The sequence below is a fragment of the Schistocerca cancellata genome, chromosome 9 (genome assembly GCF_023864275.1).
Source record: "Schistocerca cancellata isolate TAMUIC-IGC-003103 chromosome 9, iqSchCanc2.1, whole genome shotgun sequence".
Classification (NCBI taxonomy): domain Eukaryota; kingdom Metazoa; phylum Arthropoda; class Insecta; order Orthoptera; family Acrididae; genus Schistocerca; species Schistocerca cancellata.
Genome location: NC_064634.1, coordinates 63,874,851 through 63,887,815, shown reverse-complemented (window position 1 = coordinate 63,887,815; position 12,965 = coordinate 63,874,851). Strand labels below are relative to the sequence as shown.

The window sequence follows — 12,965 nt, the reverse complement described above, 5'->3', positions numbered from 1 at the left end:
ACGTGTGAAGCTGGCCATTGGACAGGTGAAGGTCAACATCAAGGAAAGTGGCATGGGATTTGGAGTAGGACCTCAACTCCTTTGGTTCCATCAGATTCACCTGGTCCTGGTCCAGGATTCGAGAACTCAGACAATTTTTGCCTGTTATTGATACTGGCAAGATCTTACAATATGTGGCATAAATAGCCATATCTTTTGATTGCATTGACACAGAAGCTTAAATATTTTACAACACCAAGGGACTGTAGACTTTAGTGCATGGCATAAATTTCAACTTGTTATATCCACCAATTCCCATGAAAAAGGGGGTCTTAACAGGCAGACAGACAGTCAGATAACATGACAACAAAATAATTTTTTTGTGTGTGATATTATTGGAGCAACAACCTTGCCGCAGTGGATACACCGGTTCCTGTGAGATCACCGAAGTTAAGCGCTGTTGGGCGTGGTTGGCACTTGGATGGGTGACCATCCAGGCTGCCATGCACTGTTGCCATTTTTCGGGGTGCATTCAGCCTCATGATGCCAATTGAGGAGCTACTCGACCAAATAGTAGCGGCTTCGGTCAAGAATACCATCATAACGACCGGGAGAGCGGTGTGCTGACCCCACGCCCCTCCTATCCTCATCCTCCACTGAAGATGACACTGCGGTCGAATGCTCCCGGTAGGCCACTCGTGGCCTGAAGACGGACTGTGTGTGATATTATCACAAATTAACAATTTTCAGATTTTTTCCTTTACTTGTACTGCAGAACTGAGAAACCTGCCAAATTTCATTATTCTAAGTTAACAGGAAGTACCCAATGGGTTCTGACGAGTGGGTTTGCAAGAGCAAAAGTATGTGACTTAAGTGGCCAAATCTTTTGTTTCCACTGACGTAGAAACTTAAATTTTTTTACATCGTCTGAGGACCATAGACCTTTGTATACGACATACATTTCAACTTAATACACCTACCAGTTTCTGAAAAATTGTTCTTAACAGTCAGACAGATGGACAATAAAGTGATCCTATAAGGGTCTCATTTTTTACCAATTGAGGTAGGGAACCCTAAAAGTACGTAAACCTTTTATTAACAGTAACTGAATTTTCCACCAGTGCTTGGCAGAATGTGATAATAATATTAAAAAGGAAAACACCTCCCAATGTTCTGTACATTTATATTTATTCGGTCAGAAACTGGCTTTCAGCTCCTCAGGCAATCTTCAGGTGACCACTAAATGTTGCAAATACAGATAAACATGATGTGCAACTTACGCAGATATTATTTGTACAGAAGATATGAAAATGATAGTGTGTTTACATACGTAAACATTACTTTTTTGGACACTTAGAAATAATTAATTAACTAAAAAGGGGGGATAAACAAGGTTTTTATGCGGAGGTACATTTAACAACAGATGAGAAATAAGGTGACTTTATAATCTGAATCTAGTATTTGAAACAAAAACTTAATTTAACAAAGAGTAAAACAGAAACTGAGTCTGATCATTTAATACTAGGCTGGCATTCTGTGTACTGTATTTTATTTCTTTAATTTTTTTATTTATTTCCAAATGCAAAACTTCACTTTCTACATCATATGAATGGTTTTTCACTAAAAGATGATCAGTGAAGTTTGATTCTTTCTGCCTTGATCTCCAGCTTCTCTCATGTTCACTTAGCCTGAATGCCACAGCTCTGCCTGACTGCCCAATATAAACTTTTTCACACTGCTTGCAAGTGATTTTATATACACCAATCTGTGCCAAGGATTCCAATTTGTCTTCACCATTGAACCAAAATTTTGATATGCTATTGGTATTATAAAATGATTTACGATTTCAAAAGTAATCACCATAACTGTTAATACATTTATCCCACTGTGAGACAAGATGGTGACTGCCATCACAGAAAAATGTTTGCAGTTTCCTGCGGAACCGTGATTGTATCCAGGCGCGCATCTTTTCATCCTAAGCAAATCGATGGACATGAATGTTGTTCTTCAGGCCTCCAAAAATATGGAAATTGTATGAGGAGAGATTCAGACCATATGGAAGAGGTGTAAGGGCTTTCCAGCAAAACCTCTGCAGCATAGTCAAAACAACCTTCAGAACATGTGAGGGGGGCCCTGCTTCAGATTATAGAGATATTCTGTTGGACCAATTTTTAATAAAGTTTGTCGGGAAGGTAAATCCCATATTAAGAGAGTTGAAAAGACAATAAAATATCTGAAGCTTGTTCAGGCAATATCCATACAGCGATCTAAGACGTGCAGTTGCTACTGAGCCAGAGATTGAAATACAGCTCACGTCTACATTAAATAAGAGGCAAGTCAAGACAACCAAGTATGATACACAATACTGCTTTGTGTCACAAAGCTCTGAGATTAACAAAATACTTTACTTTTTCAACAAAAAATCCAGATAGTCTTGTCACTTTAGTTGGCTGCATCAACTTCGGGTCTTCCATGCACAATTTTCCATGTCTTCCATCACCACAGGTATACAAATAACCATTACCTGTTAACATATTGAAAAATACACAGTTAATGTCATACCGAAATGAATCAAATCATATCCTTATAAAAGAAAATGCATGCTACAGCAGATAATGGTAAATGGAGAAAAAAATTAACACTGCAAATAATAGTATGGGCAATGCCCTGAAACCAAACTATTCATCAGCTCACTCTGCCCCTGCCCCCTCCACAATCCTCGTTGAATACTACGAATACTATGTCTCTTCTCTACACACACTATTATTTGATGTGTCTCTCTTTTTATCATCTGTAGATTTTTAAAGTGCCGCTTTTGTTAATTTTTCAAATGTAATGTTTCAGAATTTCAATATGTCTAGTATATTCAGTGGCTTCAGTTCAGTTGCCAGGTACTGCAGTTGTGTGTGTGTGTGTGTGTGTGTGTGGTCTATTTTTGACGAAGGCCACACTGGCCAGAAGCTAATTTGTGACAGGCTTTTTGTTGTGCCTATCTGCAATTTAGCATCTCCGCTGTATGATGAGTAGCAACTGTCCTGGTCATAATACTGTTGTATTCAGATGATTGTTTTCTCACACTCTCATACTAAAAATGGATCTACACCTGTTTCTTCAAACTCATTAATAGCTGCTACTACATCAGCACGCAAGAAAATATCAGCCCAGTGCTTTATTTCCAATCCTCACTACTGTTAGTTAATTGTACACCATCAAACCATAGGAGGCTGAACCACACACAAATGCTCAGGGAAAAATATACTCTCACACATCTAAGGAACAGAGAGCAATGTGGTAATACTATCTAGTAGTTTTTGGCTCAATATACTTGCCTTGGGTAAGTGCCCTGATTACGCTATATTAGTTAGAGAAGACTTTGACCTACTGAATATAGACTGGCCTGTCTATGGAATTGTTGCAGATAGTGTGGACGGACTGTCATGCAAAAGTATAAACAAGCCTGAACTCATCAACAGCATCAGTATAGAAACAGGGATTATTGATCATGATGTTCTCATAGCCATGGTGGTTACTTAGAAAATCCATCAAAAGGGCTGAGAGAGATTTTATGCTGGAAAGAGCAGATTTGTTACCACACTACTTAGACAATGAATGGACATCATTTAGTTAAAGAATGATGGACGTAGGAGAATTATGGACAAAGCTTAAACTGATTATAAATTGCACTCAGGAGAAGTATACGCCGAGCATGTGGATGAAGGATGGAAAAGACCCACAGTGGCTGAATGTCAAAATTTGGAATATTCTGAGAAAATAGAAATTGTCACATCCTCGGTTAAAAAACATTGTCAACAGCAAAAGTTGGCAGACATTCACGTTTACAAAAAGATCGGGCTGCAAAACATACACCATCATGTGTTGGTGATGGATTTTGCCAAGAATCCTTAAAATATCTGGTGCTACATAAAATTTCTGGTCAATGTCTCCTATTCAGTCACTTATAGACCAATCTGTCGAAACACTAAAAGACAGCAAAAGGAAATCTGAAGCATTTTAGATCTTGCGTTTAAAAACTCAGGCATGGAAGAGGATCATACAGATATACGACAGTTTGACCATCACAGAAAAACTCCCATAGGGATGACATAGAAATTGCATACTTGGGGTGAAAAGCAGCTGAAAGAGTTAAAAACAAATAAGATGCTAGGTCCAGATGGAACCTCAGTTCAGGTTTACAAACCATTCTTCAGCACTGACCTCTTACATTGATCATGAATCTCCTAAGCAATGGGGCAAAGTGCAGGTGACTTGTATACAAGAAGCATAAAATAAACTGAGGTGATGAAAGTCATAAGATAGTGATATGCACATATACAGATGGCAGTCGTATCATGTACACAAAGCATAAAAGGGCAGTGCATGTGGGAGCTGCCATTCATACTGACGTGATTCATGTGAGGCGGTTTCTCATGTGATTGTAGCTGCACAATGGATATTGACAGACTTTGAATGCAGAATGGTAGTTGGCACTAGACACATGGGACATTCCATTCTCTCATCACCGACAATGCAGGGGCCGACACCCTTCACTTAACGACCAAGGGAAGCAGCATTTATGTACAGTTGTCAGCAACAATGCATGAAATAACTGCAAAAGTAAATATGGGATGTATGACGAACATATCCATTAGGACAGTGTGATGAAATTTGGTGCTAATGGGCTATGGCAGTAGATGTCTGATGCAAGTGCCTTTGTTAACAGCACATCACCACCTGCAGCACATCTCCTGGACTTGTGACCATAGACAGCTGGAAAACCATGGCCTGGTCAGATGAATCCTGATTTCAGTTGGGAAGAGCTGATGGTAGGGTTTGAGAGTGGCACAGACCCCATTAAGCTGTGGACACAGACTGTCAACTAGGTACTGTTGGTGGCTCCATAATTGTGTGGGCTGTGTTTACACGGAATGGACTGCCCTCTGGTCCACTGAAATGATCATTGACTGGAAATGTTCACATTCAGCTACTTGGAGACCAAATGCAGCCATTCATGGACTTCATATTCCCAAAAAGCGATGGAATTTTTATGGATGACAATGTACCAAGTCACCAGGCCACAGTTATTTGCAATTGATTTGAAGCACATTCTGGACAATTTGAGCAAATTATTTGGCCACCCAGATCACCCGACATACATCCCAACGAATACTTATGGCACATAATCGAGAGGCTCATTTGTTCACAAAACCCTACACACTTCCACAACTATGGACGACTATGGAGGCAGCGGGGCTCAATATTTCTGCAGGGGACTTCCAACAACTTGATGGGTCCACGCCATGTCCAGTTGTTGCATTACACTGGGCAAAATGAGGTTCGACAAGATATTAGAAGATATCTCACAACTACTGCAACCTCAGTATAATGGATCTGCAAAATTAAGATCGTCTTGATCACCAGTTTCTGTAGGATTCCCAACAATATCCTCAGTTGAAAATAATAAATTACTTTGAGAGAAGAGAACTTCGACCCACAGATTTAGAAAGTATCACTTGTGGATATCTGAGAGTGGCTTTATCTTGCGCAATGCCCTGCAAACCACTGATGAAGGGTACAGGTAGATTCCATATTCCCAGATTTCTGGAAATTGTTTGAAATAGTGCCACACTGCACACTTTTAACACTATGTGTTAAGACATCAAGGAATAACTTCCATGTCCTTTGAAGGAGCTGTAGAGAGTAGAAACTGTAGAGGAAGACTGAGATTGGACTATATCCATCAAATAACTGAATATGTGCTACTCTGTGATGCAGAGCTTGGCAGAGGAGAGGAATTTGTGTCGGGCTTCATCAGACCAGTCAGAGAAGACTGATTGGGGGGGGGGGGGGGGGGGGCAGGCACGTTTAACAGACAGATGCAGCATAGTGTAGAAAAGATCATGGGAGTGCTTCAACTGTATGAATGTGTGGATTTATGTATGGAAAAGTCAGTGCCGTAGCTGCAAATAAATATCTCATTTGCAAAGAATTAAAGTTATTGTGAAAGTGTATTGGCCAAGGAATGTGAGATAAATTATGTTATTACTGGCAAAGATTATTTGTGCAATTCACATCTATTTCAGCCATGTACGCTGCTCAACGCAGCATTATCTGATGACTCAGAATATTCTGAAGATGAGCGTAATATTTAAAGAACACGGAGTAAAATACTGGCTCCTTAGGAACTGCTAATAAGCTTGTGAGCTCAACAGGAGCATGCCTACAATAAATGGAGTCTACTTAGACTACTTGAAGTCAGTCAGAATATACTCACCAAACGAATTTTATGTCAAGTCGCTGCAGGTTATTGAAAGGGAAGTTTCTAGGATATGTTAGACATACAGTAAATGTAATTTATTAAATATAGGATGTGACCTCATACTATGCTGCTACTTCTCCTTTTTTGCTAATGGGGCTGATATCTTTCATAAATAATTACATGTGGTATAACAAATAGGATGAAGTGAAGATCAAACATGGCAACACATGCACAGACTCACAGTAGTCTTTGCATTTGAAACTACAAATGAATTTCAAGTGGTGAGCTGTATCCATGCAGATATAATGCAAAGAAAACAAATCACATAACAGTGAAGAAGTACTGGCCAATGATGTCAGCCTCAAGCCATGAGAATCAGTGTACTCTTACAGAGTACAGAGTAGGAATTCTGCTCATGTTAGCCACTGTGTGCCTTTTTCCGCTATAGGTTCTCTTTGAACTGCAGCATAGCTACTGTGGATGACACATTGTTAGAGTGAGTACTAAGGAGTCTATCAAGTCTGGAGGCTGAGTATGTATGTGAGCCATGCAAATGAATTAAAGACAAGAACGTGGATCAACAATTAGTTAACAGAAGGGAGACAAAATGAGATCATGAGTGATTTTCTGCAGATGCATCTTATGTTGATTACCACAAATAACTATAACAATTGTTACTGGTAAATGGCTTGAAAGGTGGGATTTTGAGTTCAACAGTGTGTGTGTAAATGATAGAAATCATAATGAGTGGTATTTAATAATAGATTCCAAAATTTCTTAAAACTTGATTCTTAGGAGTTATATTATTCAATATTTACAAAAAGTAAGCATCACTCTAGGCAAAGCACTTTTGGTGTAGTTACATTGGGATTGCTGCAGTAGATGTGGAGCTTTCTGGACTGACAATATTGGGCAAGAAAGCGGATTTGTTGGTAACAAAAATGATCAGTTATGTGAGTTAAGGGCAGACTCCAAAGATGAAGCAAAAGATTCCAGATCTTTGGAAAATAGTACATTCATGGAGGATACATTGTGTGACACACAAAGAAAATGCATGAGCAGTGAGGCTGGAAAAGCCTGATAAATGGACAGAGAAATATTTTTTCAGACTTGTTTAAGTAATTAAAACAATAATTAATTGATCAGTGGAGCACAACATTCAAAAAGTACAATGAACTTACAGCAACATTGAGCATATCACCTAAGAGCAACATGAATGAATTTTACAAGTAGAAGTGTGAGTAACAACAAATACCATGGAGTGGATTTAATCCCTCACAATAAATGAACTAGAAAAACAGTTAGAAGCAACCGAGCCAAAATGTCAGTTGGTTATTGTCGGTAGGAAGTTTGTACCACAAGAAAATTGTAGGTTTCACACTTTCTGTCCCAGAAAGTGAATATGGTCTGAAACAGAAGGGAAGAGTGCATATTGTCAAACAAACTAGCTGTGAAAGTAGTTCATCATTTCTTAATGAGTCTTATTTTGAGTTTTGATCACCTGTCATCCGTCACTGATTAGAACAGCACAAATTCATTTACCTGCAACAAAACTGGATGCATGTCATCTTTTACCAGGGACTGCCATCAAATAAAAAATCACCTATCATCAACACAGTCAATGGTAAATTAGAGGCAAAGAATACTACTTAGTGAAGCTAAGGAGTTAAGTAAAGAAGCCATTCGCTCCATGCATTCTGCACACTTTCACCACTGACACATTCTCAACACAATTCAAAGCCAACAGAAATTGAGAACCTTCACACGGAAACTACATTTGCTTCATCACCTGTCATTGTATCAAATAAACAGTACAATAACTCCACTGCTGACCTTTCTGACCATGAATTTTATACCTTGTGAGAACCACAATATGAATTGTAAGAACGTATGCTATTACTCATATGTTGATTAACAAATCAACTTCAATTTTAATTATACATGCATAGCTCTGTGTATAAGTACAAAACAACATACCCATTTTTATGGGAACATGCAATAGTTAACATAAATTTTAATGGACCTATTGCAACGAACAGATCGATGAATCTAAAAATTAGTTATCAGAGTAGTCACTTGAAACAACATTAATGTTGCCTGCAAATTTCTTTCAGATGCCCTCTTCTGAAAGCTATCTTACAAATTTACAACATTTAATCTAGTTTCCACAGATAAAATGTGTGATAAATTGTACACAACTCCATTCACTAATGGCCATTTCTGATGGTACACAGTTGAGTTTGGTGCAGCTGTAATGGTGCTAGTGGTCTTCAGTATACTGTAATGTCTTTACTTTAGTGCACAGACATGGAGATGAAATGTTCTCTTTTCTAATAACTGTGCAGTATCTGTACTACTTGCACTTGAATTACAAATTGTCTGCTTCCCTTGTCACTGACACATGGCACTATTTATGATGACACTACCTTCCACTAAATAAATGTAAATAATAATAATAATAATAATAATAATAATAATAATAATAACAATAATAATAATAATAATAATAATAATAATATTATAACCAGTCACATCTTTGCACGTAAAATTTATGATAAAAGCATAGTAATTGCTTGTTCAAAATTAGTACAAAGAAGTTCAAACACCTTATTGCTATCAAAAGTGTACTCAGCCTCTGACACTAGAGTGGCAACATTTGTCAATGGTTCAAATGGCTCTGAGCACTATGGGACTCAACTGCTGTGGTCATAAGTCCCCTAGAACTTAGAACTACTTAAACCTAACTAACCTAAGGACATCACACACATCCATGCCCGAGGCAGGATTCGAACCTGCGACCGTAGCGGTCGTGCGGTTCCAGACTGTAGCGCCTTTAACAGCTCGGCCACTCCGGCCGGCCAACATTTGTCCTCTAGGAAGTTACTCATTTAACTAATTTCCAAGTTAAATGTGTTTCTATCCTTTAGTTTATTCCCACGTACGGTTGTGTCAGGAAATAAAGTTTTAAATTGTCTGTGGGAAATCTGAAATTTTTTCCTTGATGAGAATTGTGGTTTTGATTGGAATGAAATTTTCAAATGTATAGCTGTTATGGTTCACAAAAATCACAATTTAAGATCTGTAGTAAGAGGGGGTGGTTACTATCTTTAATTTCTTCTGTAATGGGCAATGTAAACCTCTTTGCACAGCAACACATACACTTCTGCCTTTTTTTTGACACCTCAAGAGCTTCCTCAGAAAATTATGCCACACTGAATAACTGACTTAAAAAGTAAGTGTGATATACCACTTTTCCGGTATCTGTAAATGAGGCATGTGATAAATGTTTGAAAGGCCATGCTATTCAATTAATTTGATAAACAATCTATAAGTGTCTCCCAATTCCGATTTTTGTGGAGATGTAGGAAAAGGAATTTCATGTGGATTCCTTTTGTCATTTCCTGTCTCCTACGAGTTATTTCTACCTCATTTTTGAAGATTTAGACGGTCGAAGTAGAGAGGATATAAAATGTAGACTGGCAATGGCAAGGAAAGCGTTTCTGAAGAAGAAAAATTTGTTAACATCGAGTATAGGTTTAACTGTCAGGAAGTCGTTTCTGAAAGTATTTGTATGGAGTGTAGCCATGTATGGAAGTGAAACATGGACGATAAATAGTTTGGACAAGACGAGAATAGAAGCTTTTGAAATGTGGTGCTACAGAGGAATTCTGAAGATTAGATGGGTAGATCACATAACTAATGAGGAAGTATTGAACAGAATTGGGGAGAAGAGGAGTTTGTGGCACAACTTGACAAGAAGACGGGACCGGTTGGTAGGACATGTTCTGAGGCATCAAGGGATCACAAATTTAGCATTGGAGGGCAGCGTGGAGGGTAAAAATCGTAGAGGGAGACCAAGAGATGAATACACTAAGCAGATTCAGAAGGTTGTAGGTTGCAGTAGGTACTGGGAGATGAAGCAGCTTGCACAAAATAGAGTAGCATGGAGAGCTGCATCAAACCAGTCTCAGGACTGAAGACAACAGCAACAACAACAGTTTTAAAGTGCATTTTCTGGGTCTTTGTGACATTCAGCTTTAGTCCATTTTGATGCAGTTGCAATTGGAGATTCTCTAATGAGTTTTGCACATTACATATAAGTTTTTTCTGGTACATCATTTTCAATTAAGAGTGAGGTGTCACACACAAATAAGACAAACTCAAATAGAAGCTTCTCGCCAGATCATTTAAGCATGACAGGAACGGGTAAGGGCCAATACCAAAGCTTGCTGAGTAACATACAATTCACTGAATAGAAAGCTTAAAGAGAAACTTTTCTCTCTTTATCTAATGGTGAACTGATTCCAATTATAGGACTTTTCTCTTTCTGGAAGGCAAATTTATTATTAAAAAATAATAGTGTTCTATTTCCTTTCCAAAGTTTTTTTTATCTGAGAGAACACTGTGAGGAGACACGGGTCAGTTGCTCCCTCTGCATACATTTTTAACATGTTTGGGAAACACCCTTACACCATCGTGTCAGTCAACACACGAGAAAGTACTCTAGGAAAATTAAAGCTCTCATGCATGCTGTAAAAGTACAATCTACCAAGTGGGAGAGATGCACCACCTGCTCCCGAGAGCGATTTTAGCAGACAAACCCTATTGCCAACAGCCACAAATTCAACAACTGCAAGTTCATTCACTGCTCATTTCTGAAAAAACTAATGACATTGTAATGTAAGAACAAATTTCACATGTAGCAGAATACATAACTAATATGGAACATGATACATTTGTATATTTAATTTATCATAGTTAACCCTTCAATTTTTATACCACTTCACTTTATCCAATTAAGCACATTTTACTGTAATTTTCCTTTTTATTAGACCCATTATTCTATAAATGAAATAGTCCACTACGTCAAATAATAACAGGGACACATAAAACATTATACGGTTAATATAGCATAATTCATTTAATTTACACACACAGACAGAAAATTCTAAAGAGTTGTATTTCCTGGAAAGATGATGATACTAATTGGTATAATAGTTCTTGTGGGTGAACGTTCAAGTGATATGTAACTAAGACAAAACCTAACATAAGCCAAATATTATAAGTCTGGTAATTTCATCAAACAAGGTAAATGTTGATAAAATATTATTGTAATTGTGGTAGTCTAAATACTCAAACAAAATTATGACATTGTAGTGCCTCGAGAAGTTCGAGGTAAATTCTAGAGACACTCGGTCTTCCACCTTCTCAAACACTCGACGAGTGTGGGAGAGTGGAGATGTGTCTAGTGTTTGCCGCTTGCGCCATAGAAGCTGTATGTAATGTACAAGGAGCAAGCACGTGTTATTCTTTGACGGTGTAATGACTGTAATTGTTATGAACAAATGAAATATGTTTTGACTAGAGATTCTTAAATTTGGTGTAAGACTTGCTAGAAGCAAGAACTGGCTTTGAATTTCTGATGGTTATTAAACTCACCACATTGTAAATACACTTAATTGTATCTGACGGTTAAAGACGCAATTGACTTGCAAGAATTTGTATACTTATGTGAGACTTGTGGAAATGGAAATGTACCAGAACTGAACTGAAAGTATTATATGAGAGCACATAGTTATTTCAAGAGGGGAGGGAGAGGGAGAGAGAGAGAGAGAGAGAGAGAGAGAGAGAGAGAGAGAGAGAGAGAGTTTTTTTTAATCCCTCTAACCAGCATCATTTGTCCGGAGAAGAAGTTGTGTAGATCGACGCAGCCGCGTATCCAGAGATGTGAATTGGCTGAACGTTTCAAATAAGTCAATTATAATCAGAGCAAAGGAAAGTGCGCAATCCAGTTTTGCACCGCTTCTCTTGTCGCCAAACCGTTAGAACGTGGTGACCATGACAGGACTCGAAAAAAGAGGAATTTTAAAACGAAACCAAGATAAGAAGATATTGTGAGTTGCCATAGCAACCAATAGTAATAAGACAGAGAAATTGTTTTGCAGAGTTGGATTCTGCATAAACGGCAAAAAGGGTGAATGTTGATGAATACCAGACAAGAGAAGAAGTAAGGAAAATCTCAACAGTTTAGACGAGATCTATTCGACGACGAGGATCCAGTGTGGAGAGTAAGCAGTCCTCATACACATCACAGGGGTGTGGACGCAGTAACAGCAACCGACGCCAAGGGCGCCAACTGCTGCTCACCGATGCTGACTACAAATCTGTTCACAGACACAGACGCTGAAACTAACCTTCGACGCAACCGGCACCCTTGCTGTTCACCGGCATCGATTCCACACTTGCTCACCGACGCAGCCTAAGACTCTACACTGGGTGAGCGAAAGGCAATAATTATTTGAATGTAAAGTTAAAGACACTGTTCAATAATAGACTGTTAGTATAGTTATTTAATTCAGAGGTGAATTATTTTCTACTGCTGATGATGAGATCTAAAAGTAGAAAGAATATGGATCAAGAATATCAACTAGCAGAACCAGCCACAGCTATTCAATTGACTAGGGAAATGTCAGACGGGTCTGAAATAGTGAATTTAATTACAGCCCAGTGGGCAGATTCAGCAGCTGTAAACACTCAAATTACTAATTTAAGTAAAAATCTAGAAGCTCAGAGTTTACAATTAATTCTAGATTAGATGCACAAAGTAAAGACTTTATTACTCAAAATACTTCTTTAAGAAAGGAACTAATTGCCACTTTAAGTGAAAAACTAGAAGCACAGGGGGAGGTTTTAAATGCTAAGTTCAATGCCTTAAATGATAAAGTGGAGA

General features: G+C 38.2%; 1 protein-coding gene across 2 annotated transcripts in view; it reads right to left on the bottom strand.

Moving 5' to 3' along the window:
* The window catches only part of LOC126100510 (X-linked retinitis pigmentosa GTPase regulator-like), a 313,988-nt gene that overhangs the window by 119,105 nt on the left and 181,918 nt on the right, over window positions 1–12,965 (bottom strand). For both annotated transcript variants that reach the window (XM_049911120.1, XM_049911121.1), the window contains exon 9: window positions 2,388–2,503. In XM_049911120.1, the coding sequence (XP_049767077.1) occupies window positions 2,388–2,503 (116 nt within the window). The remainder of the gene's footprint in view (window positions 1–2,387; window positions 2,504–12,965) is intronic.